General features: G+C 42.0%; 1 protein-coding gene across 8 annotated transcripts in view; it reads left to right on the forward strand.

The window, feature by feature from the left end:
* Positions 1-25,685, forward strand: part of hspg2 (heparan sulfate proteoglycan 2) — a 100,613-nt gene that overhangs the window by 57,679 nt on the left and 17,249 nt on the right. For 6 of the 8 annotated variants that reach the window (XM_083920755.1, XM_083920756.1, XM_083920760.1 and 3 more), the window contains 29 exons: positions 3,479-3,549; positions 3,702-3,766; positions 3,890-4,030; positions 4,800-4,991; positions 5,365-5,403; positions 6,536-6,892; positions 7,001-7,054; positions 7,666-7,749; positions 9,246-9,338; positions 9,438-9,530; positions 9,672-9,902; positions 10,014-10,127; positions 10,212-10,339; positions 10,819-10,905; positions 11,042-11,100; positions 11,706-11,870; positions 11,991-12,101; positions 12,586-12,686; positions 13,325-13,505; positions 15,903-15,962; positions 18,307-18,429; positions 18,566-18,718; positions 19,886-20,046; positions 20,297-20,374; positions 21,977-22,112; positions 22,349-22,500; positions 23,847-23,991; positions 24,505-24,648; positions 25,513-25,647. In XM_083920755.1, the coding sequence (XP_083776881.1) occupies positions 3,479-3,549; positions 3,702-3,766; positions 3,890-4,030; positions 4,800-4,991; positions 5,365-5,403; positions 6,536-6,892; positions 7,001-7,054; positions 7,666-7,749; positions 9,246-9,338; positions 9,438-9,530; positions 9,672-9,902; positions 10,014-10,127; positions 10,212-10,339; positions 10,819-10,905; positions 11,042-11,100; positions 11,706-11,870; positions 11,991-12,101; positions 12,586-12,686; positions 13,325-13,505; positions 15,903-15,962; positions 18,307-18,429; positions 18,566-18,718; positions 19,886-20,046; positions 20,297-20,374; positions 21,977-22,112; positions 22,349-22,500; positions 23,847-23,991; positions 24,505-24,648; positions 25,513-25,647 (3,653 nt within the window). The remainder of the gene's footprint in view (positions 1-3,478; positions 3,550-3,701; positions 3,767-3,889; positions 4,031-4,799; positions 4,992-5,364; positions 5,404-6,535; positions 6,893-7,000; positions 7,055-7,665; positions 7,750-9,245; positions 9,339-9,437; positions 9,531-9,671; positions 9,903-10,013; positions 10,128-10,211; positions 10,340-10,818; positions 10,906-11,041; positions 11,101-11,705; positions 11,871-11,990; positions 12,102-12,585; positions 12,687-13,324; positions 13,506-15,902; positions 15,963-18,306; positions 18,430-18,565; positions 18,719-19,885; positions 20,047-20,296; positions 20,375-21,976; positions 22,113-22,348; positions 22,501-23,846; positions 23,992-24,504; positions 24,649-25,512; positions 25,648-25,685) is intronic. The other 2 variants (XM_083920761.1, XM_083920762.1) reach the window with 1 other exon arrangement.

Below are 25,685 nucleotides of genomic sequence, written 5' to 3' on the forward strand. Positions count from 1 at the left end.
GCTTCACTGCCCTGGCTCAGGAGATGAACAAAATGAAACGTACTAGACACGTCTCCAGTTCGCAAGAAAAGAGGGCTCTGCCTTCGCTCGCTACAGTCCTGGCAATCCCATTGCACTCAACACCTTCGCCTCCAGTCAGACTTATACCCACAGAAACGCCATTCACCAGTAGAGCCACAGCACCCAAAAGCATACCTACCCCAGGCCTCCCTGCAAACAAACCCACGTCTGCTTCTCGGAGATCATCCAGAAATAAAGTCTCAAAAAGCTCAACGATCAAGTTGAGGACAACACTGAGTAAACCAAAATCTAAAGCTACAGTGAAGCCTATAATAAAAAGGCCTGAAGGTAGGAGGTCCGCCGAGGCAGCTAAACGTGTTTCAAAGCCAAGCCAAACAAAACCAAAACAAGTTACAGAAGCAATTACTACATTTCAACTGGAGCCACCAGCTCACAAACCAAAGCCTGCAAAGCCTGACCAGGCCAATAAAAAGGATTCATTACCTACCAATAACAATGGACGTAACAAGGCGTTTAGATCAGACGCGCCACTTCCAAAGAAGATTCAGAAAGGTGGGCAGTCTTCGGAAGGCAGTTCAAAGAAATCGTCAAAGTCACACAAGAGTAACTCTAACCACAAGGAGAAAAAGATAGAGGACAAATCATACAAGTTGGTTTCTCACAATACAAAGAAGAATTCGGCAAAGAACACCGCCTCAACCACAAAACCTACGAAGACTACTGCTGCAAAGAAGTCTAAAGCATCAGGAAAAAGGACGACTCCAGCTAAATCCGAGGCCTCAACTGCAAAAAAGTCTAAGACAACAGTAAAAAGGACGACTCCAGCTAAAACCAAGGAAACTACCATGAAGAAGAAGTCTAGCACAACAGTGAAAAGGAAACCAACTCCCCCTAAAGTCAAGAAACCCCAGCAGAAGAAAAAGAAGACAAACTCTCAATCCGGTGTTTTGGATTTACTGCGGCTCTTACAAGGAGATCACAAGTCTGCAAAGCAGAAAAATAATCAGGACGGTTCTCTTCATGTTGTGTTGGGAAGGCTGGCCATTCCTATCAGAATTATCCCTGACATATAGGGAATACTGTGTTTTGTTATTTTGTTATTCTGATATTTATACCTGTTACAGCAACCACGTCAACTGAACTTAATGAAGGGACTGATTTTATGTCACTGTTTTTTTAGGACTTTCCAGATATTTAATGGAATCTTAATGTGGAATTATATGATACTTATGGCTTTTAAACCGTATTTTATTCCGATCGGAACTATTGCACAAAATCCTGAATGAGAATCCATGAAGAGATGGCTTAGCATTAGTACCTCTTATGTGTATGCATTTGTCTATTGTCTTATGGCCAGACTACCTCAAGTTTGTGTTAGTGTACTGGAAAAGCCTCACACCTCCATGTCCCCCTGCAGTGTATGCGTTCTGTGCTGAATGTTTCTAATCAAAGAGCCCCAAGATGTTCTACATTTTTGTTTTTTTATTTGTTTTGATCGTTTTAGGAAGATAAAATGATTAGTTAAAATTGTACAAAAAAAGACAAACATTGGAAAAGAAAAACAACTTTCATTCATAAAGCTTTAACAGTAATGAGGCCCTTCCGACTGATTCCCATACATTTGTTTTCATTTATGCTCCCCAGAGGATGAATTCTAAGGTCTTTGGTTATTCTCTGGCTTTTCACTTAACTTGATGTGATGGTTTGTTACACAGAACCATCTGAGACGCCATCATTGGAAACAGTTTGGTAATGTGCAGGTGCTTTCAAAGAACAGTTGTAAGGTGATCGGATGAACTATCTGTCCATCAAACTTAAACTGACGCTGAAGTCAGAAGGGAAAGCGTGTAAACATCCTTTCTTTCTTTTTGGCTCTTCTTTTAATGAAGAAATACTCTCCAGCTATAACTGATGCTACTGCAGCATCTACACTTAAATTTTAGAGAGCCACAAGCATTGAACGAACAGTCGCCTGTAGATCAAAGGTCAAGGGTTCACCAAAAGCAGTAGGACTTGATCCTCTGGGGATAAAGAATGTCCACAGATGGCATGTAAATCAGGCCTTTTGTTTTGGAAATGTAAACAGTTATTCTACACACTGTAAGTCAAATATATCATATCATTTGGCATTATCATTATGTTACCACAGAACTCAAAGTGGGGGAGGGGAACATCCTCTGTGGAACATGACTTTTTACTGCAAATGCACATTTTTGTATTTTGTATGTACCTGTTGTTCAATGGTGGCACTAAAAACAAAGGAGGGATACACTTGAAGGAAAATGAATTCATCTTGTGGGGACCATGAATATCCATACTTCTTTTAAGGCCATCTGGCCAGTTTTCAAGACCAAAGCATTGAACGCTGACCACCCAATATTTCCACTAGCGGCACCAAGATTTGAGATCTGTCATATCATCAGCATGTAGAAAAAACATTATATATTTTTTGGGAGAGCTTAAAGTTTAAATTGTTTGTGAAATTGTTTATTTTCATTTTAATGTAGTGCATTGTTTTTCATGTTAAGTTTATAATTATTATTAATTTTATAGCTTTATGTTTTTTCTCAATAGCCTTTAGTTAGAAACACTTTTGCCTTATTTCCCAAGACCATATCTATTTTGATGAATTTTCTATTTGCCAATGTAAAGAGATCATTAACTTTAAACCTATAAACAACAACGACTGGAAGGACTTAAAAACTATTGTACGTCTCTGGAGTTAGTTTGGTTTCCCAAAGCAAGTTCATAGCATGGAAGTCCTCTTGTTGGCTGTTGACCGGCGGACCTGCCAGAGGACAGGTGAGGTAAGACTGACAGCGGCTGCCCCTCGGGGTGACATGTACAGATCTGTGGCTGGAGAAGCCTTTTTTCTGGTGGCAGTGGCGTTGTTTGCTTGGGTTGAAGGCGTATTGCTTTGCTATGTCACAATATCAAACTTTCCTTGTAAGCAGCTAAGCATCCTTTTCTACGGCTCTTTGTCTCAATGCTATCTGTACTCACCCTCTGCTTTTGTTCTGATATCAATTTGTGAAACTTCTATTTGATTATTTATAAATGTTTCTATTCCTGTGTGAAGGTGTTAGGCTGTATCACGCTCGTATGAGAGATGGAATCAACATCTGAGACATGTTGAATGTTCTAGCAGCGGCTGTGCTTCATCCATCTCAAAGCAATATTTCATGGGTTTTTTTTCTCTTGGAAAAGTATTTGAATTCAGTGCAAAAGCTGGGTGTGAATAGAAGACTAGTGTTACTGGATGGAATAACAGAATAGCCTGTTTGTACCTGCATCTGAATGACTCAGTCCTTTGTAAGTGGTTGAGGTCAAGAAGGACAATGATTCATCAAATGTATCCCTGTATCACCTCTTATAGACTTCCCAGCTATTGTTTTTTGGGTTGAAACTTGTATCTTCTTTCACTGGAAATATGTAATCAAACACATTTTTATTTCAGATGTGCTGCAGGGTACACAGGCAACCCACTGCTTGGACAGAGATGTGTTGTTGGCAACAATGAAGTCAATGGTACATGATGTGTTTTGATTAAGAACCTTGACATATATTGTTCCACATTCTGACTTTAGTTCTTTAGATTTCTTCATGTCATTAATCTGAAAGTGTTTTTAAATAGAGAGCTGGTACACACTGTAACTATTTGATCTACTCCCCTGTTTCAGGTAACTGCTATAACTGTGACCAAAAAGGAAGTGAAGGCTGCAATGGTGGTGTGTGCCGCTGCAAGGTGGTCAAACAAAGCAACTTTTTTTGATTGTTGTAGTCTTTTGTGTTCTTGTGCCCAATTCCAAGGCAGACTATTATGGACTGATTGCCTTGCATCTTATTTCCTAATAATACTGTGTTGCAGATGAACGTTGAAGGCCCATCTTGCTCAAGCTGCAAGTCTGGAACCTTCCATCTCAGCCCGCAAAACAAAGATGGCTGCTTGTCCTGTTTCTGCATGGGCGTCATTCAGCAGTGCTCCAGCTCTACTCACTACAGAGACCTGGTAAGGCCTTCAAGTGATACACGACATGGTTCATACCTCTGAAAAGCAGCTATGCCGCAGCAAAGAGCATATCAACAAGTGCGATACACATTTTTTTCAGGGCCAAAAGATGTGTGTTGTCTAAATTCAGGGAAATCTAAATTCACAGCACATCACCCTTAAGTGCTTTCCACTTCCATCAGTGATGTTGGCCAGAGATTGACTGATATCTCCCCACATAGGCAGTTATTTTCCCCTATTCCCCTATATTTTACCCTCTCCTGAATAAATGCAACTCTCCTAGAATTTCCCCTGGGCAAATGATGAAAAACGTGACATCTATAAAGTCACATATAGACTTCAGCTTTACAATAAGCCTTACACAGGCACATTGTTTTGAATGCTTGATTTCTTATATATACTGCAAAGATAGTCAACAGCAGCTGGTTAATCAGTTAAAAATATGTACATTCTTAGAGTCCCAGAAAAACTGACCAATCAGAGCAGTCTCGGCTTTTTCAGGAGTGGGTCTTAAAGTGACAAGCGCTAAAACGGAGCATTTCAGACAGGATGTTAATAATTAAGAAAATTAGCATAATACAGGACTCTTCACTTAATTTATCACTGGTGGTCAACATGAGTTCACTGTTTATTTTTGTCTATTCAATCAGCCGCCATTCTTATTTTTCTCATGAATATTATTCCCTACAATGTTTGTGCAGTTAACAAAGTGAGCCATGTGTCCAATTGTTTTTTCTTTCTTTTACTGTATCTGTATGTGCTCTTGCAGGTGTCCTCAGTTTTTTCTCCAGGAAACTTCCAGGGATTCGCTCTGGTGAACCGCCAGCGCACCAACCGCATCTCCACTGGTTTCACTGTGGAGATTTCCACTGAAGGCACTCAGCTGTCCTACACAAACTTCGACTACCTGGGACAAGAGCCTCATTACTGGCAGCTTCCAGAGATCTTCCAGGGAGACAAGGTCAGTATCAAAGAGCACAGAGAGAGGCTACATCAGTGGAAGTAGCCCAAGCAAGACCATGAACCACTTAATGCTGTGTATAAGGGGCTGAGCAGCACTCATCAGAAACTTGTAGACCACTCTCATTCTATTACTGTCTCCATTTTTCTGCTTGATCTTGCTTCAAACCTCAGCTAATCTTTCTTTTCAAGCAGATTGCTTTTTCGGTCTGTGTGCAGCTTATTTGCTTACATCGCTACATTTTGTTTCATCTATACATCTTAACTCTGTGTGTTCACAGGGTAAAATATTGTGCACAGATTGAATAGCCCTAGTGTCCACTTGCATAACATAGCTCTCTGTTTCTTTGTTTTTGCCACTGCCCTCTCTATAGAAAGAGACTTTCTTTGCTCGCACGAAACGAGCAGAGCAGGTACAGTAATGTCAGTTGTAATGGTGTGAGTGTAGTTCTTGTTTGAAGTACAGTGTTGTTTGGCTTGTTCGAAATAACCTCATGTGGCATTGTGCAATATACTGAATACCATACGTTGTGCTTTTTTGTGGTGCATATCCATAGATTATGGGTATAAATTGTTTGATGGTTTTAATAAGTTTTGTTATTTGAATTGTTTACTAGAAGCATTGTATTTTACAGCAGTGTGTGCACCTTGCAGCTGTGAAAGTGGCCACTAAGTGTCTCCTAGATTCAACACTCACAGTGCAGCCCATGTTGCAGACAGAAATGGCTTTCTGCTCCACATCACATGAGCCATGTAAACAGATTGATCATTAATGGTCCATTAAAGAACTTCACACCGTTTAACTTTGCTCGAATAACACTGCCATAACACTCCCGAATACCATCAGCTCAGTGATAAGGAAAGTGATCAGAGAGCATGCTTTATCTACATCAATAGAGTGACTCGTACTTGCCAGAGAAGCAGCTGAGGAAGGATGCTTCCATTTGGAACCTAATGGCCTCTGAACGTAAAGACATCCACAGATCCAAAAGGGCTAGCCAGGTATGTGGTATGAACTGCACTGTAGGTTGTGATAATGAAGGCAACGTTCACACGTCGGATGGGTGTAACTCACACACAGTGTTTCTGAGCCAACACGCTGAGAGTATCTATGAAAAATAAATCTGCTCGTTCATAGATGTAGCGGCATGGAGAATCACCTTGGTTTGATGAAGGGTCACCGAGCAGGAGGCATGTTGTCAGACTCTACGTGTGCATCGGCATGTGTGTGTGTGTGTGTAAACAAAGAGGTCTGAGTTGGTATGCAAAGTGTCAGGAATGTTTCCACAGTGCAAGAAGTTTGTGATTTGTGTGTTTTATGTGTGATTCAACTGTTTTGGAGTGAGAACAATTCAGCAGAGCCCGACACATTGTTGTGCAGCACATCTAAGCATCGTAGACTAAAAAGCATGACTCCGCATGTTCACTTTCTTACAGCGATGTACAGTGTACATTGTGGAAGAACTAAATTCTAAACCCCGTCTCTGTCATTTTGACTGCCCATAGTTACGTTTATTCCCCGGTGCCCCACTTTATGCTCCCCAGAGTGATGTCAGACAGCTGGATGATGAGGTCTGGGCGCTCTTCTCTAACTTCTCCAATGGACAAGCTCGATCCCATCCTTTCTTTCCGTCCTCCTCTCGATCTTCCTCTCGATCCTCCTCTCGATCCTCCTCCTCTTTCTCTTCTTCTTCTTCTTCCTCTCGGATCCCAACTTCCTCCTCCTCTAGATCTACCTCCTCTTTCTCTTCCTCTTCTTCCTCTCGGATCCCAACTTCCTCCTCCTCCTCTCGATGGTCTTTGCGTAACCGGAACCCCTCTGCTCCTCCGTCGGATATGTCCTCTTCAGTTAGACCAACCAGACCCCAGCCCTACTCCCCAGGCCATTCTCCCTATCTGCAGGTACAGTCTGTCAGAGATTTGAAAAGAAGGTTATGAGTACTTTTGTTTCTTGGTCATATTGGTTACTTCTGGCATTTCTCTTTGGGTGTCCCTGCTGTGGATCGACAGAGCAAGAACACACTGAGCAAGACTTCTGCTCATGCTTCTGGAGAAAGCAGCAAGGTAGACAGTGGCATGACAGACTGGCTGAAAGTAAAGCTTTAAAAGTTAATGAACAACCAGCTGTCCTCAGTTTGTCCAGGCATGTTAATGTGTAGTTCAGAAAATTGGAACAGCACCAAATAATGCAAAATATATTTAGTTTATAGTTGCCAAAAAACGGACCATTCACACAATTCCACTGCACGACTGGTTGGTATTTTCTATTGTTAAGCAAACAGCTCCCACTCAGTGCTGTCACTGTAATTGTCCACCTAAGAGTAACATTGGTTTTACAATGCTCTGTCATTATACTGTTGTCTGCTTTAAAACAGCCTCTTACCGAAGCTGTCATTTTCAAATTATTGACAGTGGAAGTTGTTGTTTTAGTTGTCACATAAGGCACAATGCAGCTCTGTTAGCGGAGCCTTTAATAGTGCTCATACTACAGAACATGTACTTAAGAGTTTCGCTGTATGTCACACATTTGTCCTGAGATTCTTGTCGGGCTTTTACTCTCCGGCACGCTTGCCTGTTTGTACCGCTTCCCTGCCTGCTTATCATTTAGTCTCGCTGCCTCTCTCTCCATCTGTGGCTTATTCTCTTATGCCTCTCCTTCCTCCTCTGCCTCTCAGTACGCTCTGGTCTACAAAGGTTTCAGCTTGCACCAGGATGATCTGCTCTACTGGCAGCTCCCAGCGCAGTTCACAGGGGATAAGGTAACTGTGAGAACTTTGGGGTCACATCCCCTCCTGACCCCAGCTCAACCCTTTTGCGGTCACAGAAAATACAGTTCCCCTAGTATCCTCACAGACTTCCCACTGCCCTTCAGCCCACATCTTGTACTCCCAGTTTATTCCACATCCACACTCCCTTTGCCCCTTAACTTTGATCTCAGCCATTCTCCAAAGTGCCCTCTAGACTTTCTGTTTGACATTCCTCCTCTGTTGTAAGAGGGTTGTGCCATGTTACCTTGATAAAGTACATGTAAGTTTTCTTTGTTTATAAACCACACACATTCACATCTGTTACAAAGAATCCATGGATCGATTACTGAACGGGCCTACCGGGCACAGGCCCAGGGGCCCATAAGGTCATGGGCCCATAAGGTGAGGGGCCCTGATTCATAAAATGTTGCTGGGAAAAAAAACAGCAACATTCAGATCATTCGGATCACGAGATGCTGTATGACCACAAATATACACAAAACTGACCACAACCGCAACGACCAAGAAGACATTTTAAATGATCAAGAATAGATGCAAACCCACCACAATAAGATGCAAAATTACTTAAAATAGATGCAAAACAATCACAGAGATGCAAAACAGTCAACAACATGCCCACATAGTAAACAATCTAAAAATAAGTGACCAATGACCATAAAAAGACCCAAAATGACTACAAAATGACTAAAAGTAGACTCTTTGTATTGGGGTTTCTTGCTCCTACGTAGACAGGGTGGGGGGCCTCTTATATGTCTGTGCCCAGGGGCCCATTATCCCATAGTTTATCTATGATACATTCAGAAATAGAAACTACAAGTATTCCTCACTACTACTGGGTTTCACCTGCTTGGCTGTCTATGGTTTAACATTTAATGGTTGAATAGTGGTTTAAATTACAAATGCTAGAAGTCATATATTTGCATTCAGAATCATTAAAGGCTCATGAGAGAACTATAAAAACAAATTGTTAAAATGGGAGCAGGAGGGGCTAAGTTTTCATCTCTAGAATGGGTCAAGCTCCAACAAAAAAACTTGGATCCTACAACTCCCACAATGCATTTGGATAGCATATTTTATTAAAGCCCACTTCTTTCAATCCCCACAACTCCAATTTGCAATGCAGGCTTTCTGTTAAACAGTTTAAGCCTCAACCCGAGCTCAGGTAATCCTGATGACATCACTATGACATAATCAGGGCTATTGTTTCAAATTTAAAAAAGCTCCCTCCAGAACCACAGACTACATTACACAACTGTTTTCACAGGCTGAGTAGTGCGCCCCATGACAAGTAAAGTAAATCCTTTTAACATGGTAACTCTCACATGTCTTACATCCTTCTAGTACACTGGATTTGATGTAAGCATACACTCTATGTTGCTCTAAGAAAGCCATCTGGCATTGATTTTTGATACATTTGAACTGGCAATTACAGCACTGTTTGACCTGGCAAAAGATCTAAAGCCTCCTCCTTGATAACCGTGTCTTAGGTGGGTTCTTATGGCGGCAAGCTTAAATACAGCATCTCCTATGTGGCTGGCTCAAGAGGAACACTACTTGATGACGGTGACGTCCAGATTATTGTAAGTATATACTGTATGTCTTCATGCTGATTCACAGTTTTCTCCCCATGGTTGCATACATTTGTAGCATTTACTGACGTGTGAGTGTTGTTCCTGCAGGGCAACGACATCACTTTGGTGGCTCGTCAGCCCTGGCAGAGGAGGCAGCAGGGCAGCAGAGAGACTCACCAGTTTGAGATCGTCTTCAGAGAGGTGAGAGGTTCATCTCAGCACTGTTAAATGGTGAACAGCAAGTGTATCAGCCAGCACCCGGTCTGTTCTAGTGATCTATGACTGAACCTTCATTGAGAAGTGACTTAGTGCATGAGAAAATACTTTCATTTTGTTTCACAGGAAAACTGGCGTCGTCCTGATGGCATGCCGGCCACCCGAGAGCACCTGATGATGGTCTTGGCCGATCTGGATGACATCCTGATTCGAGCATCCTACTCCACTGAGATGCGATCCTCCAGTATCTTTGATATCAGCATGGAAGTTGCTGTGCCCAACTACAGCGGCTTGGCTCAGGCCCTGGAGGTGGAGCAGTGCCGCTGCCCACCTGGATACCAGGGGCTGTCTTGCCAGGTGAAATATTCATTCTTTGACTTGAAACCACTGGAAGCAAAACAAGCTAACTGTGCTTCATTAAAATGCTAATTGGTGTATCATTGTCTAATCACATAACGTCTCTTTAAGGACTGTGCACCTGGGTATACTCGCACTGGTGGAGGTTTATACCTGGGCCACTGTGAGCTCTGTGAATGCAACGGCCACTCTGACTCCTGCCACCCTGAGACTGGCATCTGCATGGTAGGAAGCACTAGATGATAGTGTATGGCTAGTGTTGGTCTTATAGCACCCAGCTCTCTAAACAGGATATGTTTTTCCTTCCAGAGCTGCCTGCATAACACTCAGGGTGAGCTCTGTGAGCAGTGCGCTTCTGGCTTCTTCGGTGACCCCACTGTTGGCACTCCAGAGGACTGCCAGCCCTGCGCCTGCCCTCACACTGACCCGGACAACCAGTGAGTACTGGCACATGTACCGAGACTTCACATTCCACCTCCATTAATAGCTCAAGACAAGTGTGTACGGCTCACTTGCTCTTGTTTACACAGCAAATTCTACTGTCTTGTAAATTCTGCAGTTTGATTAATTTCTGTTATTAACCTGTTTCCTGCCAACTATGCTAAAATATTGTAGTTTCACTTTTCTGCTGAAATCAGCAACTCAGGAAGGGAAATCAGGATTTTCTTGCCCAGTGCTAAAAAGCTGCACTATATCGGAAAACCTTTTGGTAAAATGAAACAGTCTCTAGTGCAAATCCACTAGTTTTTCTGTCATTTTTTATAGTTTGTTTTTTTTTACTTACTCTTCCATGCTACAAAAGATTCATAGCTGAGTCTTGACATGAGACATGAAATCACTTGTTAGGATCAGTTGATATTGAGCCTTGTTTCTGCTCAACAACATAATCTTCTCACATTTATAACTCATGTAACAGGTTCTCCCCCACCTGTGAAAGCCTTGGAAATGGAGGCTACCAGTGTACTGCCTGTCAGCCTGGGTACACTGGCCAGTACTGTGAACGGTGAGATAACTCAACAAGGAATAGGACCAACTGCAATTTTCAATGACAAGAATTTCAATAGAAACTTGAGCTGGATAAAACATTGACTTAACTGTTGTTTAACTGTTGTTTCTATGTCTGTTTTTACCATCATCAGTTGTGCCCCTGGATACGTTGGCAACCCACAGGAGAGAGTCAAGTGTCGTCCGTACGATGGTATGGCTACATTTATTAGAAATATGACTGAACAGTGCTCATGTTCATGAAAATATGAAAAACTATCAGGATTGGGCCTTTTTTCCCAAGAGAAAATAGAATGATTGTGCTTGAAATATTTATTACAGCACAATGACAACAATTAAACAGAAGGGTTTTTGGTAAAGGAGGCTTAGAAAAGTGGCACTTTTCATTAATTGTGTATTCACACTTCCTTTTTAGATCAGTTGCATTAACTTGTGAGTTTCCCGCGGTGCAATTAATCAAGTTTGAACATCGAATGACACACATGGTCCTTCAGAATATAGGCAGGCTTATTACATGTACCAAGAATAGTGCAGCACACATAACATCCATAAAAACCACGACATATGAGTGTGACGGTCAGAAAACATGGCAGCATTGATAAAAGAAATTAATACTGTAAGCCATACAATTCTGCTTTATCCCTAATGGTGTACATTCAGTTCTACTTTTTGAGACAAACAAGAAGTCTGGCTCACTGCCTGAGATCTGTTCGTGAAAAATACCACTCTGATGTTTTTTGTTTACATATTCTCAGAAAGTATTCCTGATGAGTTTGTTATGACCCCTGCATTTTGCAGCTGCAGCCGCGCTGGTGGTGAAGGTTTATCCAGAGAGGGTCCTGTCATCCCAGGGTGGCAGTGTCACCCTTCGGTGTCAGGTGACTGGGTCTCCGCCACACTACTTCTATTGGTCCAGAGAGGATGGACGACCCATCTCCGGCAGTGCAGACAGACGCAGACAAGGTACGGCACACACCGCCTGATCATATCCTGTTGAAATGTCATTCAATTATGTATTATGTCTGTGTTTTCTTTTTAATCTGAATACACATTTTATGAAACCTGTTTCTCACCTGTGTGCAGGAGCCGAGCTGTTCTTCCCTAATATCCAGCCGAGTGATGCCGGCATCTACGTCTGCACCTGCAGAGACCAGCGCAGCACCAACAAGAGCCGTGCTGAAGTTATTGTCACAAGTGTGTATGGTCTCACTGCAAATAGATTCTACCACATGCTCCTGCTTATTGCAGCACACTAAATGAATACCATCCATGGTTCAACACATGGGTTTGCTTTCGCACAGATTGTGTAAGACCTCATTCTTCAGTTTAGTTGACGGTGGTGTGAGGCATCCTTGGGGTTTGGAGTTTTGAAGGTGCTGCACAACAGAGTTTGCATAAAAAGCTTTAATAGTGATTTTGACATAGTTTCTTGTGATGCCACTGGTATGCCAACATCTGATGTTCAGCAGAATGGGTTTGATTAGGAGCTTCGTTTATACATTTTGGCAGAGTTCCTGCGGTGTATCAGCTTTAATGTACATTCCACATCAGAACAGAAAGAGGATTTAATGGTGTTATGCCAACATAGCAACATTTTCCAGGCTCTACTATAGTCTTTAGTTTGCTTTGACTTTATGACCAATCAGAATAAACTATTTGTTTCTCTGCATTTCACCAGGTGTCCCATCCAAAGCCATCGAGGTGACAGTCGAGGAGCCCAAAGCCCAGACTGTCAGGGTGGGGTCTACTGTCAGCTTCATCTGTACTGCGAAGAGCAAGGTAACACCGGATCGATGATCAACATTTGACTTCTACTACTTGTACATTTAAAGGTGTAGTTAAACATTTTGGGGACAAAACTTCCATTCGATTACTTGCTGAGCGTTAGATGAGAAGATTGTTCCGCTTTCATACCTCTTCATTAAATATAAAGCTAGAGCCAGCACCTGGTTAGCTTAGCTTAGCATAAAGATTGGAAACAAGAGGAAACTTCTAGCTTGGCTCTGTCTCAAAGGTAAAACAAATCTCCACCTGTCAGCACCTCTAATTAAAACTCACTCAAGCCGTAACTAGCCCTGTGGAACCAAAATGAAAAAAATGGTGGCTTTTTTTACATTAACGCATGTAAACATGTTCTAGTAGAAACCCCAAAGTACAAGTATGAACCTGAAAATGATCATTATATGGGACCTTTAAATGTCTTCCACTGTGATGCACTCCACCGAAGTTGGTGAATATTAGAGAGCACATGCTGGTAGTGTTGTTGCATATTTCCATGCTGTAATCACATACAATGGAACATTTAACCTGTGTTAAATAGTTGCTCTGCAGCCAGACAACAAGAGCATTTTTCTCCCATGACTGAGATTGCATGCGTCTTGTAATTTGTGTGTGTTTATTTTCTCACCGCTCCACAGTCACCAGCCTACACCCTGGTGTGGACACGGATGGGTAACGGGAAGCTGCCCAACCGGGCCATGGACTTCAACGGCATCCTGACAATTCAGAACGTCCAGCCCGAGGATGCAGGCGTCTACGTTTGCACAGGCTCCAACATGTTTGCCATGGACGAGGGCAATGCCATCCTCTACGTGCCAGGTTCGTGATCCTCGGCACCGCATTCCATTACCCATCACCCCCTGCTACCCTACCAGCTCTGGCTTCCCTCCCTTTTAAACTCGAGTCCCCCTACAGCTTGCGATGGTGCATGCTTCTCTGTTTTACTGCATCTCTCATCATGCACTATAAAACACTCAGCTCTGCGTTAACAGCATAATAAGCTTGCAGTTCTAACTCCCAATGCTTCTGCTCTTAGATAGCAACATATAAGCTTCACCTTCTTATCAAACTGCCAATCCAACTCTTCTTGCTGCCTTTTTTTTAATTTGCTGTCTTGTATGTCTGGACTTTATATGAAGAAATACAGCTTGTGGGGTTGGTTAAAACTAAAACTGTCAAGTACAAAATTTCCAAATAACACGTGGGCTAAAATATGCGGTTTATGATTTAACTAACAGGCAAATTCATGACACCTCCACTACACTTGGGTCAAATGAGCGCGCTTTCAGATCAGTGAGATAATGCTTTCCGCCAAATCTACCAAAGCTACTGCAGATTTTTTTCTTTCCTCTTTATGTTTTTTTCACATGGGTCGAATTAATTCGGTGGTGGTTTTCGTTGCTCCTCGATCACTGGTAGAGTTGCGGGTTTTCTGCTGTTGGAGGTTTCACTAGCAGGGTGCTGGATTCTGGTGTCTTTAAACTTTGGGCTCCTGAGGCCCCTCTCTACCAGAGCTGTAGTGTATAATGATGAGGAGGAATGTGGATGCTAACGATTGGTGCTTATCGACTCTGTGGCTGAAATTCAAAGAGGACTTCAGTGTATCTGGAAGAAGAGAGGAGAAGTAGGAAGAGCCCCACCACCTCCACTGTCTTTGTGTTGTTCCACTCCATACAGTATTCCTTCCTGAAATTATTGCCAGCCGAATGAACAAAGCGGTGCTATTAGCCATGCAGTCGGTCAAATTCACTTTCTAAATGTGCTGTTAAATCACTCCTTCATTCCTTTAGTGTGGGCAAAAGTCGGTCCTGTTTGTATCGATTGTTACTTTGTCAGATTTAGCTGGTAAAATATTTAAGATCTGACTTGAAATGCAAAAGTAAAAGGGAAAAAATGTTGTTGTTTTTTAATCCTAATTTTGTCAATGATCATCTCTAATTGTATTTTATGGTCTTTTTATTTACAACCTGTCAATGTTGGCACACTTTTTTGTTGTTGTTTTGATTGACTGAAATATGTTATCCTGAAATGTTTCCATGAAATCAAATATATCAGAAATGTTAGAATTTCTTTTCTTTTTTTTGGTAATTTTGTTTTAAAGGGAATTGGCCAAGTAAATGCAATAACTTTGCATCCTTGCATGATGTGTGTTTACATTTAGGCTATTTTAAATCTTTGAATAGGAAAATATTTTTATATATCTCTGAGAACATCTTACACTTCCATTACAGGTCACATTTAAATCTTTTGTTTTCTTAATCATTTGATCATTACACTCTTACGTTGACTGCATTAGCTTTATTTGTTCACTCGTGACTCAAAGGTTCTATGATTGCAAATATACTCAAATGGTGCTTCTGTAAAGATTGAACTCTTACTCATTTTGTTTTACATTCCTTTTTTAAGAATACACATCTGATGTAATGCACACGTCACATTGTAATGTATTTATCTTAACTGTGAAAATATTTTGTGAAAAAGAGAAAAATTGATTAAAAATAATGACAATTGATCAAAGTGATCTACTCATTCATGGATGGGGCTCATTTACACATATTACTTTGATCAATTCAGGATAACCACAAGCTGTATGTCGGCTTTTTTAACAGCTGAAATGAAACTAGTGTTTCAATGTTTTAAATGGCTTCTTGCTTCTAACCTGCATGTCTCATGTGTGGCGACTCTGCATAACTCCATCTCGCTGTGTGCTGCTGCACAGTTCCCATTAGTAACTATGTGTGTTTGTGTGTGTTGATTTTGAATTCACATCATAAGAAACATTTGGGGGTGTTTTGTTTTTGGTTGGTTTGGCGTGTAGGATAAGCATGAACAGTTACAAACACATGGACATTCTAACCAACATACCTCAATTCACGGTGTTCTTCATTTTCTCAATGAATATAAATCAGGTAAGTGGGAAGATTCAATCGCATAACTATGAACTAAATGGTACCAGCCGTCATGAATCACAAGCTCAAAAGGTTAAGACACCTTGTTGTCAAGTTGGTGCCAGTGTAATCCAAGGTCCTGATTTTTTTTTTGGCATTTTTACATCGTGTGGGATGTGTTTTTTTGGAATCAATTGGACAAAACAACGATGGCCCACATTTTGGATATGGATGCGTCTCTGGGGAGATGGGAGGTAAACTGCTGTTACCTTGAAACCTGACCTGTCAGTTTACCTGTCCCCTCCCTCCCTTCCTCCCGCAACTCCAGAGGCCTCACAGACTCAGATGTTTTACACAGCCTATGAAATGTTTGAAGGACACGGAAAGCGTAAGTCAGCATGGGCATGGTTTCCTCTCTGCCGGGCTCCCTGGAGGGACCCGCCTCTCTCTTCCTCTCTGTGTCATGCATGCACTCATCCTCCTCAGCATGGATATACTGGTAGACTGATAGTGCCCATGTACAATCAACCAAGCAGCATCTGCAGAAACTCTATGCAAACATGACTGCCCAGAGCATCTGTGTTATCTTATGCTCGTGCCTCTTTAATTTAATTTAGATTGAAATATGGATATTTGTTTTCGGTAAATCTACTTTATCAAGTTCCTGTCCTTGTTAAAGAGTCGAAGCTTGGATTGTACATGAGCATTACCGGCTCCTACCTGGCTCTTTGGGGTTCATCGGGGGTCCATCACTGCAGGAAAATGTGCACGTTCATTCTAAGGGCAACTCCTCATGAATGTTGAGTCAACTTTCCATCATTTAAAAAAAAGATTCCAGTCAGTGTTGTACAGTATGTATAGGCCTGTTAAAAATTACGTTAGTCAAGAGAATTAATAATTAAAGAGAAAATAACTCTAAATTGGACCAAAAAAATCAGTACAACAAACAAAAGGGACATTTCATCACGTTTTGTCAAATGATTTTATCTGTGATTTCTTACATTGCCAGGAGCTAGATGCTTATACTTGCAGTATCTCCACATTCAGAGACAAGAGGTGTCCCTTCTTCTTTCTCTTTGCACTTTGTTCTCTCCTTTTTCCTCCTCAGGAAACATGCTATCCTGGGAAATAGCTGTCATCTGGGCTTCAAACATCATACTGTGCTTAATACATCCCATCACAAGCTCATTACTTCGTAGCTAAATGTGGGTAGCACACTTGTGTCCAGTGTGAGAGGCCTAATTTCAGTGCATCAAACCGATGGAAGTTTACTTTAAATAACAGTTAATGTGAATCAATGGAAGTCAAACTGCGTTGCGTGTGTCAGTAAGAAACAGTAAGGACTTGGTGACTTGGACTTGAGTCAGCTCCAGTTACTGTTTTAATGACATTCAACTTGAACTTGACAGAAAATAAATTACTTGAAATTTGACTGGGACTTGTAAGTTAAAGACTCCATAAATGACTTGACTTGAGACACGATGACTCGAACGACTTGCCTGTGTTCATTTTAAGTTTTCAGTTTAAATATTAAAATGATCAGTTTTGTCACTGTTGAGATTACAAGTGTCTGTGTAACATTTCCAGTGTGTGTGCGTGTGAGGGTTAATGTTACATTCTGTTCCCTCACAACTCACCTGATAACAACTGATATGAATCAGTTAATCTATATTATTGATAGGAAATTAAGAAATATTATGTGGTTTTAAAAATAATTTTTACTTTGTAGTCTGGCTGTCAACAAATCAATGTTTAAAAGCAATGGGGAGAGGACTTTTAAAAAATACATTTTTCTGATTTTGTTTTTCATTTGATTATTGATAATCAGTGATATAAATGTAATTATAATACAAATTGAGTGAGATGTCATACTTTTGACTTGCCTTAACTACAGACTCGACTTCACACAACCTGTGACTTGACTTGAAAAATTACTTGGGACTTACTTAAGACGTGGGCCAACTGACTTGAGTCACATTTCTGATCCAAAGTACGTATAAGAAAACATTTTCACTCCTTACCTCTAGTGGTCTTTAGCCTTGAAAATCACTGAGCAATGGTGTGTTTTCTTAACGTGGGTTAATAAACCCTTGTAGTTTCATCTCCTGATGCACTGATCTTACCGTAGAGCTTCACAAAACTGCCCCACAGAGGATACTGAGACTTCTCTCCGCCTTGGACTATTGGCATCTCTAAGGTCAGGGAGTCAAACGCGGCCCAGGCTAGAACAGTCCCAGAGGTTTACAGCCTGCTTAGATAGCCTCATTCTCCTCCCTCCCTACTGAAAGAGGCCTTTCTTTTGCTCTGTCACCCTGGGATCATACGGGATTGAATACAAAGTCTAGCAGCCAGCCAAACTGGCGCAGACAGCAATATGCCTTGAGGCCATGCCAATGCCTGCCTGCCACTTCTCATCTGTTTGGCCTGCTCTGAGGACCTAGACTGCCATGGGTGAGAATGGGGGCATGGACAGCAGGCCTCCCTCTCTCTCTCTCTCTCTCTCTCTCTCTCTCTCTCTCTCTCTCTGATCAATTCATTATAATAAAAAGCATTCTCACAGCTTTATGTAAGGCCCAAACAGTGGTTGTAGACCCCTGACAAGGTTTCATATTCAAACTCACCATAGCACCAATAGAGCAGTGTGCATTACTGCCCTTTATTTCTCCCCGTGCCTCTGGGGAGTTTCTCCATCCGGTTTGAGCTGTGTTTGACTGCTGTGTCTCCTCCTGTAGCTACAGAGGGGGCCCAGCCTGTGGCCACCGTCACTCCCTCAGTGCTGAATGTTCAGCAGGGCCAGCGGGCAGAGTTTCGCTGCACAGTGACCGGGAACCCAACCCCTGCCATTGAATGGATTGGTATGACCAGTTAGTTACCCCATTTTTGCAGTGTTTCTTGCAGACCTTGTTGAGCAATATTCAAAGTCAAATTCAGATCACAAATCTTAACCCTGCAGCCCTCAGTGACAAAGCAGACCTGTGTGATTGTTTTCAGGAGGTCCAGGGAACAGAATGAGTCCCAAAGCTGTGGTACGTGGTGGAGTACTGACCTTCACAGCTGTGGACCCAGCTGATGAGGGAGAGTACACCTGCAAGGCCCTGAACACTCATGGGGAGCACACAGTGCGGGTTTCCATCTTTGTTCAAAGTATGTTTTGTGTTTATTTGTGTGTGTGTGTGTGAATGTTTACTACATGTTGTGTTGTACACACATCTGTTTACACATGTACGTTGTGGGGACTCACCTCCTCAATTTAAGTCCCCACAATGTAAATATTGAAGATATTATTGTTTAGACATGTTTAATGGTTAAGGGTAAAGGCAACGTCTTAGGATAAGGCTTGTAGTGGTTATTGTTAAGGTTAATTAGGTTGTTTTAATTCTCCAGGGAGTTCTTGAAAGGCTATGCAATGTCCACTTAAAGGGATAGTTCAGATTTTTTGAAGTGGAGTTGTATGAGGTTCTTTTTCAGTGTACTACCTACAGTAGATGGTGGTCGGTACGCCCCAGTCTGTAGAAGCAGGGAGAAGGACAGGCATGGAAGCTGTGGACGGGGGAACAGCTAAACACATTTTAGCCATTAAAAAAAGCCCACCTAATACAAAAACAATATCAGTTTGTGTGTATGCTATGTTTAGAATATTTCCACCACTTTACTTTGCAGTCAGTACTCTGTTACAAGCTTATGCAAGTGGAATTGAAGCTGTTACTTACGCTCTGATCAAAGTCACCAAACTTCATTGACAAAAACAGTAATTTTACCTTGCAGAACACCAGAGCTGCCTCGATTGGTTAGTTTGTATGTGTTATTGTGTGACTTTGATGTTTTAAAGGGTTAGAAACTTTGGTTCCCCCTGCATAATAGACACACATGTATTTCGATCTCACATGTAATTTGAAATCACAGGAGCTAGAAAGGGAAATCATCCCAGTACAATAAGATTGGTCCATCTATTTTCATTTCATTTTCAATGGTTCAAGGATTTGACTGAAAAACAACGGAAGCAACTCATGTCACTACTTGTTAAACAGATATATGATTAGGTCAAATTCTGCTTTTAGCTCATCATCCTCTTGCTTTAAAGCAACTTTTGAACAGAGTTACAATCTAACTCCCATAAATTAAAAGTGTAGTTTATAAGCAATAACACACACCCTTGCTCAAGTCAATCCACTTGGTCTGGTTGTTTAGGTTGTGCTACTGTAACACTACATGTTAGCATGTTTCAATACATGATAAATAAGTAAAAGTGTTCGTACAATTAGTAAACATGCACTGATGAAAAATGACGAAAGTGTTTTGTTTTTTGGTCAGAGTCTAACCCAAGTGGCCTTGGTACCCAGCCCCAAGTCCAAGTCAGTCCCCAAAATATTGAAGCCCATGAAGGCGACAACTTGAGGTTGTACTGCCGAGCAACAGGAGTACCCACCCCGAAGCTCACCTGGCTGAAAAACGGAGGACAAATCCCTCCACAGGTGAGACACCCCCTGCTGTCTCCGTGCCTTGATGATGACTTTAACATGGATCGGTTACTGTATTTACATTCTGCTGTGCTGTATATCTTTATTGCACTTCAAAGGTGTGTCCGGTGACGATGGAATTTCATCATACTGTGTCAGTTTTCATGACTGTTTCCGCATTTTGACCTTTATTTTTCCCTCTGTTTGTCTCCTCCTCCCCCCTTTTTTTTATTTTTGATCCCACCCCGTTCTGACGTTTGCTCAGGCCATTCCCTCTCACGGTTTCCATCAGTTTAAAAGCAACAGTCTCGATGTGTTACAGAGACGTATTGAGGAGCTGCAGGTCTGTCCATCTGTCCGCTGTCTGTCTGTCCTGTCTCGTAGTTCACAACCATTGTCCTCTACTGACCTCGTCTTCACACGTTGTCGACTAAGTGCATGATCAAACTTGTCCTTGATTTACACCTTTTTAATGTACCACAGCTGCTCACTGAGTCCCTTAGAGCTGATGCAAAATACATTAAGATGAACTAGCTGGGTCTGGTTGACATCTTAGTGTATTTGCATGCAGTACATGTTTTTATGTTGCGTTTTATTAATAAAAGTGTACCATAGTCTTTTGTTTTTGTGCTGTCAACATCATATCATCCCTAACTTGTTTGGGCTCTAAGCACTCAGTTCACCCTCATCATTCCATTGAGTCTATTAACAGGACTAAGTATACAGGAGGTGCTGTAGGTATTTCAGACTCGTTTTTGCTTCGTGCCAGGCGCAGCCCGCTGCCCCCCTACCCAAGGGGGTATTGTGTTAGTCTGGTTCCTGCACAGCCCTCCTCGGCTCGACGAGGGCTCCAGGGCCTGTTTAGTTCTGCCTCAGAGAGCCACTGCGTTGTGTCAGCCTTTCCCAGGGGGAGCTGGGCTCTGCCGTGCGACCACGCAGAAATTCTGTATGCTCTAGCAAACGGCTTGCTTTGAAAACTCCTCAATGGGTTCAGACACACATTGAGCCAGGCCCGCCTCAGCCACTGCTCGGTTTAGCCTCCCTTACGGTTGAATGGGCCGGAGCTAAGCAGCTTTGTCCATGGATGCCCCAACACCCCCCGGATACAGTAATCCCTCCCCACACCCTCCCCTTCCCGAATCCCCTCCCCTCTGAGGTGTTTCCAAACTTTATGAAAGCTCATTTTCAGCCTTGCTGGGCCTTTGACTGCCATGTGGAGTAATGTACAAACAAGTCATGGTGTTGATCGCTCATGAGCCAGAAAGTCCTGAGAGTTCTTAAAGATAGGCGTGGAAATAATAGCAGGTTTTTTTTTGGTTCTTACTCAATATTTGATGGTGGATATTTCGATTTCCAGGGCACTGGCTAGTGATTACTCTCAAAAAAAACCTGCTCCGTAGTGTTTGTTGAGTTGTCTCAAATCAATTTTGTCACAAGCTGTTCATTCTAACTCTCCATAATTTTTCAAACCAATCATCATTAATCTTGTTTTAGAATAAAGACAGTAGTGTAGTAAATGTAGTCATCACTGATCATGATGCATTAACAAACTATAACCCCACCAATCATTGTAGAAATGTTGGCGCTACTTTGTGCACAGTCTCATGTTCAAAGTACAGTGTCAGATATCATGAATTAAAATCCATGTACAGAGAGACTGAACTGTAGCAATAACAGCTCTTGTCTTGCTTAAAAATCTATGCTGTAGTGCTTTTGTGTCGCTATTAGCTAGTGATGTCAGCAATGTCATATTTGTGTTGTTTCAAGGGACATGAGACAGGTAAGTGACGTGCTTTGTCTTCAGTTTGTGTGTTTAATGTGTAAATATTAGTAAAATGATATATTTGAAATAAAGTGCACAGTGCTGTATTTCATGGCAGCCATAATGAGACTGTAGTCGAGAGGAGGTGTCTAATGTCGTCACTTGATGGTGTGTCTTCTCCAGGCCCGCATGGACCGCACCGATATTGGTACTCTGCTCATCCCCAACATCCAGATGTCCGACTCAGGCACTTACATGTGTGTCGGCAGCAACAGCATTGGCTCAAATAGTGCTCCCATTAAAGTGTCTGTGCTCAAAGGTGAGTTCTCAAATATGATAACAAACCTATAAGTGTGGATATACGTATACACATGTATAAGTACCTCTTTACAACAGATAAATATATGAAGTGTTGTTCCCTTTCCAGGACATGTTCTGCATTCTGACAACAAGGGTTATATTAAAGTAACCCCTCCCCTCCACCCTTGCATCAACTCTCAATCACTGTGTAACACATCCAAAAAATACGAATCAGTGCTGTTTGTGTTTGTGCAGCGGACCGTATCTCCTCAGTGGTCACTATCCAACCATCTATAGCTGATGTCCAGGAGGGCCAGAGTCTGGAGCTCAACTGTTTTGCCCCTGGAAATCCTCCTCCCCAGGTCACCTGGACGAAAGCCAGTGGACGCCTCTCCTCTAACCACCAGGTAATCAAACAGAGATGCAAAATATGGAAAAATGCATTATTGTGTTCCCCCGTTTGATTACGTTCTATATATCTTTAGGCGTGTATCCATGAGGGTAAAATGTGGCCGCTCTGAAAGTTTCAGGGCACACCCTCTCAAATCTCTGTTCACTCGCCGTGTTTCCATTACAAAAAAAGGCCCCAGAGGGATTTACGTGACTCCAGAGGTGACTTACTACTCTGAATGGGTTTCGATCCGTGCACCGCTCTTCCTCAATAGAAATTGAATAGTTGTAGTCTGATTTAAAGTGGCTGTATGATTCAAGAGGTCGACTTATGAACAAGTAAAATGAAAGAAAACACTCCACCTTAAAAATTATTGGTGCTGTAAGTGTTTGTGAACAGACCGGCTTGCACCCTGCTTGCAGTACGGTGTGTGTGTATGCGTTTTAGTGTAAATGGGCCGCAAGCCCCGTGCAAAGATGCACGTGCACAGATAATTTTCTGCCCTGCGTTTTACTACACTGGATAAAAGTGTCTACTCTACTTGGCCATCTTGTTGTGGCGTCTGTACAACCACACATAACATCCTGCTGAGAGCTGCATCCAATCAGCAACCGGGCTTCTTTCAGGAGATAGACCCTCCTCATTCAGGGTATTCGACCACAGTGGAAACGCACCTTTTGAATGTGATACAGCAGAAACATACTTTTCCAAACCCCTCAAAATGTGGTTATTTAGGATAGAATCATCATACAGTCTGAAGCTTTTTTAAGTAAACACATGGATCTATATTCTTGCTGGATCCCAGATGCCACATTGTAAAAAAGTGTGATTTCAATGTCTTTTTTATCATAAAGCTGAGGTGCTGTGAAAAAATACTGTGAAAGTTTCAAAACACTCCAGAGAAATGCACACAGTTTGTTTGTGATGTCACAATTATACTATATATAGGTAGAAAGTGCAGCTACAGTGCTGTTACAGTCATTCCCCGGCTGCAATGATGCAGTAAGAACCAGAAAAACTGACCAATCAGAGCAGACTGGGCTTTTTCTGGAGGCTAAAATAGATAGGCGCTAAAACAGAGCGTTTACAGTATGAGAAAATAACTTTTTTTTTTTAACATTAAATTATGTAAACATGTTCAAGAAGAAACCGAAAAATACATGTATGAACCTGAAAATGAGGATACAGTAGTACAGGCCCTTCAAAAGCCTTTTTTATGCATTTTTTTCAATCAACTATTTAAATATAATTGTATAAATTTTATTGGGAATATACTTATTATGTAGTATTATTTGCCAGTAGTAATTAGTGGTGATAGAAGTATTAACTCTACTGACTCCATTTCTTATCTACCATGTGCAGGTTCTGGGCAGTCAGCTGCGTATCCTGTCAGTTACTCCCGAGGACTCGGGGGAGTATATCTGTCGGGTGAAGGGCAACCCTGGAAACCCAGGATCTCATGTCCACCAGGCGTCTGTCTCTGTGTCTGTCACTTCATCTTCTTCACGTAAGTCTGTCAACTCTTCAGGTCTCATGCAGGTAGTATGTTACCTGTGTTGCTATGCAGACGGGTACTACAAACAAAGAGCTTGATATTTGCTCTGTTTTCAAATTTCCCCACTGTACTTCACAGTCATTACTTTCTCACCAAGGAAATTACAGTCGGTGGCAGCATCAGTCAGAGGCTGGGGAGTAACACATTACAGGCAGGGCATTACATGGCAGGGTGTTGTTCTCACACTAACACTGCCTCACTTCACGAATGAACTTTCCAGCTGTACTTTCCAGTGTAGCCCAGGGTGACCTCAGATTAAAGGATTTTCCCCGCTACTGTCCCCATGATCTCATCCTCATTCACTCCGTCCTGGACTTCAGCGGTGTTTGAGGTCTTTTAGCTACTGCCAATGAAGAACTTAGCCACATTGAATAGTAATAAGTCAGTCGAATGAAGTGAGATTGTGAACAGTTAATGCTCAAATAGAGTCTGTCTGTATCCTTAAAACTCTGGTTTCTCTTGCAGGTCTTCAGAGTCCAATCATTGCCATTGAGCCCCACAGCGCTGCGGTGCGTGTCGGGGAGTCGGCCAGCTTCAGGTGCAGGGTGTACAGCGGAGCCCAGCCTGTCAGACTGGAGTGGAAACTGGCTAACAACCAGCCACTGCCAGGTACTTACAACACACACACACACACACACACACACACACACACACACACACACACACACACACACACACACACACACACACACACACACACACACACAGGAATAAACCCTCTTAATGAGTTCTGATTTTATGGTGTAATTATTTGTAAGCAATTACAGCAACAACCCACCCATGAATTACTACTCCTCTGTTACTTTATTTAATGACTTATTTAGAACTTGTCATGTTTTCTAGAGGCATGCATTGACTTTTTCATTACTAAAATAGTGCGTGTCGTTGGGCCCAGTAAGAGTTGATGACATGATAAACATATCAGTGCTTTGCGTTGTGTGTTCAATAAATGTCTATATTGTATCCAGTCCGTTTCTTCCCGTGTCTGATTTGCACCCTCACTCTTTAGCTTTCATTAGCTTGGTTTTACTTACACTGTACACCCCTAATTGTTTTTAATATTAAATCAGCGTCTTAGACCCAAGATTGAGAAATACTCATCATGTCTTAAAGGGCTACTCCAACGATTCAGCTTTGCTCCTCCTTAAAATTTCGGGACTAAAACACTGGATCATACACTTCCCATAATGCAACTAAATGGCATCTGTCATCAGACCCTTCCTGCCTCCGAAATGCCCACGTCTTTCAAACCTCATGCCTCCAGTTTGAAATGCAGGCTTTATGTTAAAACTTTCAAGCCAAGAACTCCCTTATGGCATCATTAGGGTTATTTTTTACACTTCTAAAGCTTCCTCCGGTGCTGCAGTGCACATTATACATATGTTTGTACTGAGTAAATGAAATATCACTGTCCCTTTTACATTGCAGCATCTGCAGCCTATCTAACATTTCATTTGCTCCTCTATACTGCAGATAATGCTGAAGTTGGCTCAGATGGTTCTGTTATTACCATTTCCAATGCACGCCCTTCGAACCACGGCGCCTACCGTTGTGTGGCGAGCAACCCATTCGGCATCACCCACACCATTGTGTCTTTGATTGTCAAAGGTAAGCAACATTTCAGTCATTGCACACCCACAGACCTC

This window comes from Echiichthys vipera (assembly GCF_963691815.1).
Source record: "Echiichthys vipera genome assembly, chromosome: 9".
In the NCBI taxonomy this organism is placed as follows: Eukaryota; Metazoa; Chordata; class Actinopteri; order Perciformes; family Trachinidae; genus Echiichthys; species Echiichthys vipera.